Raw genomic sequence first — 2,984 nt, forward strand, 5'->3', positions numbered from 1 at the left:
GCTCACAATTCTCATCTTCTGGATTCCAGTCCAAGAAATCACATGCACTCTCCCTATACCCTCTCTACCATAGAAAGGGCTACCATATAGTCTGCTAGCTATAGCCCGAAAATTCTGGCTGGCTCTGTGCCCAACTTTCTACTATACTACCTGCTTCTCTTTGAGTCTGACTAGCGTTCCCCTCTGGGTGGTGATATCATTTATTCACTGTCTATTCCGGCTGCACTCCTATAATGCCCACACCTTCTCGTTCCCATTCTGCTTCCTTCTAGGAGTGTTGTGCCTAGGTAAACTTCATGGACCATTTTCATGCTACATACAGATAGCAGGGATGTAGCCTTTCTTGGTCTCTCCTTCAGTCTTGTTCACCAAGCATTGATGTTGTGGGCTTCTCCTACAGGGTCATTCAGAGCCCAGGGAATATACCGTGTCCCCTTATATACTCTATTCAGTTTCTTTGGAGCCCTACTTGCCTTAACCTTGTTTCTGAGTTAGCCACATGGCCCACTGCCCTTGCTCAGCCTCATGATGCTTCCTTCTCTTGACCCCTGGTTTGTGAGAGACCTGTCATTTCTGTCATGAGCTTCTAGGTGTTCTCAGCTGCATTCTCCATAAAGTGTCTCTCCAGGTATCTTATGAGTGCCTACACTGATAACCATACTATTTTCCAAACTAGCCACTGTTTGGGACGTTCCAATCACACTTCTGCTACTACTACCCAGGTATGGTAGCAAATGGACCAGGAGCTACTGAGATTAAAGCCATCATCAACATTAACAGGAAATCCGTACATGTGATACTAAATGAGTGAGGAAGGAAAAAAATACCTCCCGTAAAAAATGCAAGACTTTTGAAATGTCTAACTCATTACCTCACAGGTTTCTTTAACAGTCCCTTCCCACCATATGGGTATCAAAAGACCTTATATAATTCACTGATACCCATTAAATATCAATTTCCCCATTGGTATAATGGTGATACTAATCATATTCTTACCCAGATAAAAATGTTGATAAGAAAGTGAAGGAAACGTGTCCATGATATGTGAAAACGCTCAGAACAGAGTGTGTCATCTTTCATTAATGTAGGTAACAGTAGTCTTTTCAAAGTTCTACTTCTAATCCTCCTCATAAGAGCTGATGCCCAGAATAAAAGAAATTATTTATCCTTTGTGGAGATCATTTTGAAGAAAGAAATTCAGGTACATCTGTTTTCCTGGGATGCAATACAGCTGGGGATTCTGAAGAGGATATCATAGTTTCAAGCAAGATAATCTGATTATATTGTGCTCTTGTGTTTATTTTACTTTTGCCATGCTTAACTTTTAATCAATGTCCCTTAGATATGCAGCCCTCAGATAAGAATGCTGTGGACTATCAATACAAGCAATTAGAGACTTGGACTAAATGGTTAAATGGGAAGTAATAACCCTCCAGCCACAAACACCTCAGGGTTTTAAAAATTATATAGAGAGAATTATAAAGGGAAAATAATATTTAAGAACAGGGAATGGAAGTATACAGTTGTGCTGCCCCTATACATACAGAGTTTCTCCAACCAATTTCCCGTTTGAAGGTTCAGTTTTGTTTCTATTAGGGAAGTTGGGTTTTTTTTTTCCCTAATACTGTCTTCCAAAATGTTGACATTAAAATCTAAATTGAAAAACTTTGAATGAAAAAGAAGTTTTCACTGACACTTAGGGATCTGAAGTATGGGTGGTTACATGGAAAAGACGAAGAATGCGCTGCCGGATCTCCTTTGTCTTGACTCCGTAAACAATAGGATTGAGCACTGGAGGAACAAGTAGGTAGGTATTGGCCATAATGACAGGCAGGAGGGAGTCATGCCTCTTCCCAAAGCGGTGCACCATAGATAACCCAATGAAAGGTACATAGAATATGAAAACAGCACACACATGAGAGACACAAGTGCCAAATGCCTTTGCCTGGGCTTCACGTGTCAAGCCCAACACAGTCTTGAGGATAAGCAGATATGACAAGGAGATGAGAAGTGAGTCCAGGCCAATGGCAGAGATGATGACAATGAGGCCATAGATGATATTGACACGGATGTCAGCACAAGCCAGCTTCATGACATCTTGGTGTAGGCAGTAGGAATGGGAAAGAATGTTGGAGCGGCAGAAAGGCAGTCGTTTGATGAAGATAGGCAGGGGTGCCATAAGTGCAGTACCCCGTACCACAGCAGCCATGCCAATCTTGGTAACACGAGGCAATGTTAGCACTGTGGCATGTCGTAGTGGGTGACAAATGGCCACATAGCGGTCAAAGGCCATGGCCAGTAGTACAGTGGACTCCATGCCAGATAAGGAGTGGATGGCAAACATTTGTAGCAGACAAGCCTCAAACTGGATGGTGGTGGAATTGAACCAGAAGATGGCCATCATTCTGGGCATAGATGAAGTAGAAATAAGGATGTCAAGGCCAGAAAGCATGCAAAGAAAAATATACATGGGTTCATGTAGGCTGTGCTCAGTCCGCACAATGTAGATGACTGTCAGGTTACCTAGCACAGCAATAAGGTAGAGGGAGCATAATGGGAAGGCCAACCAGAACTGAGCTTTTTCCAAGCCTGGAAGGCCTATTAGAATGAAATATGTGGCACTGGATTCATTGCCATTGGGGTCCACCATAGTGAAGAAGGTGAGCCTAAACCAGTGCCAAGCAGGTACAGGCTAGAATACAAAAATAAACCACTGTCAGATCCTCTATGATCCCGATACCATGCTTCTTTCCCTCCACCCTGATGTCCTATTCTCTGACCCTAACTCTAATTTCATTGCCTATCCAAACTCTGATTCTATTCTAAACTCAACCTAACAACCATTTGTAACTCAGTCCCGGTCCTAATACTAATCTCACCTCTAAATTTAATCCTGAAAACAAGTGAAATACTAAGACCAAAATTGTAAGCATATTTAAAATCATTTAGTTTACCAAAAATAGGCTTTTGACTGAGTATACAGA

The 2,984-nt window shown here is 42.0% G+C and overlaps 1 protein-coding gene across 1 annotated transcript; it reads right to left on the bottom strand.

The window, feature by feature from the left end:
- Positions 1 to 1,696: 1,696 nt before the first annotated feature.
- LOC120227730 (olfactory receptor 51E1) lies at positions 1,697 to 2,650 on the bottom strand. The gene has a single exon (XM_039225775.1). It carries the CDS (start codon positions 2,648 to 2,650, stop codon positions 1,697 to 1,699), a length of 954 nt encoding a protein of 317 aa, XP_039081706.1.
- Positions 2,651 to 2,984: the final 334 nt, after the last annotated feature.

This window comes from Hyaena hyaena, unplaced genomic scaffold (genome assembly GCF_003009895.1).
Source record: "Hyaena hyaena isolate Hyena2069 unplaced genomic scaffold, ASM300989v1 scaffold_3009, whole genome shotgun sequence".
Classification (NCBI taxonomy): Eukaryota; Metazoa; Chordata; class Mammalia; order Carnivora; family Hyaenidae; genus Hyaena; species Hyaena hyaena.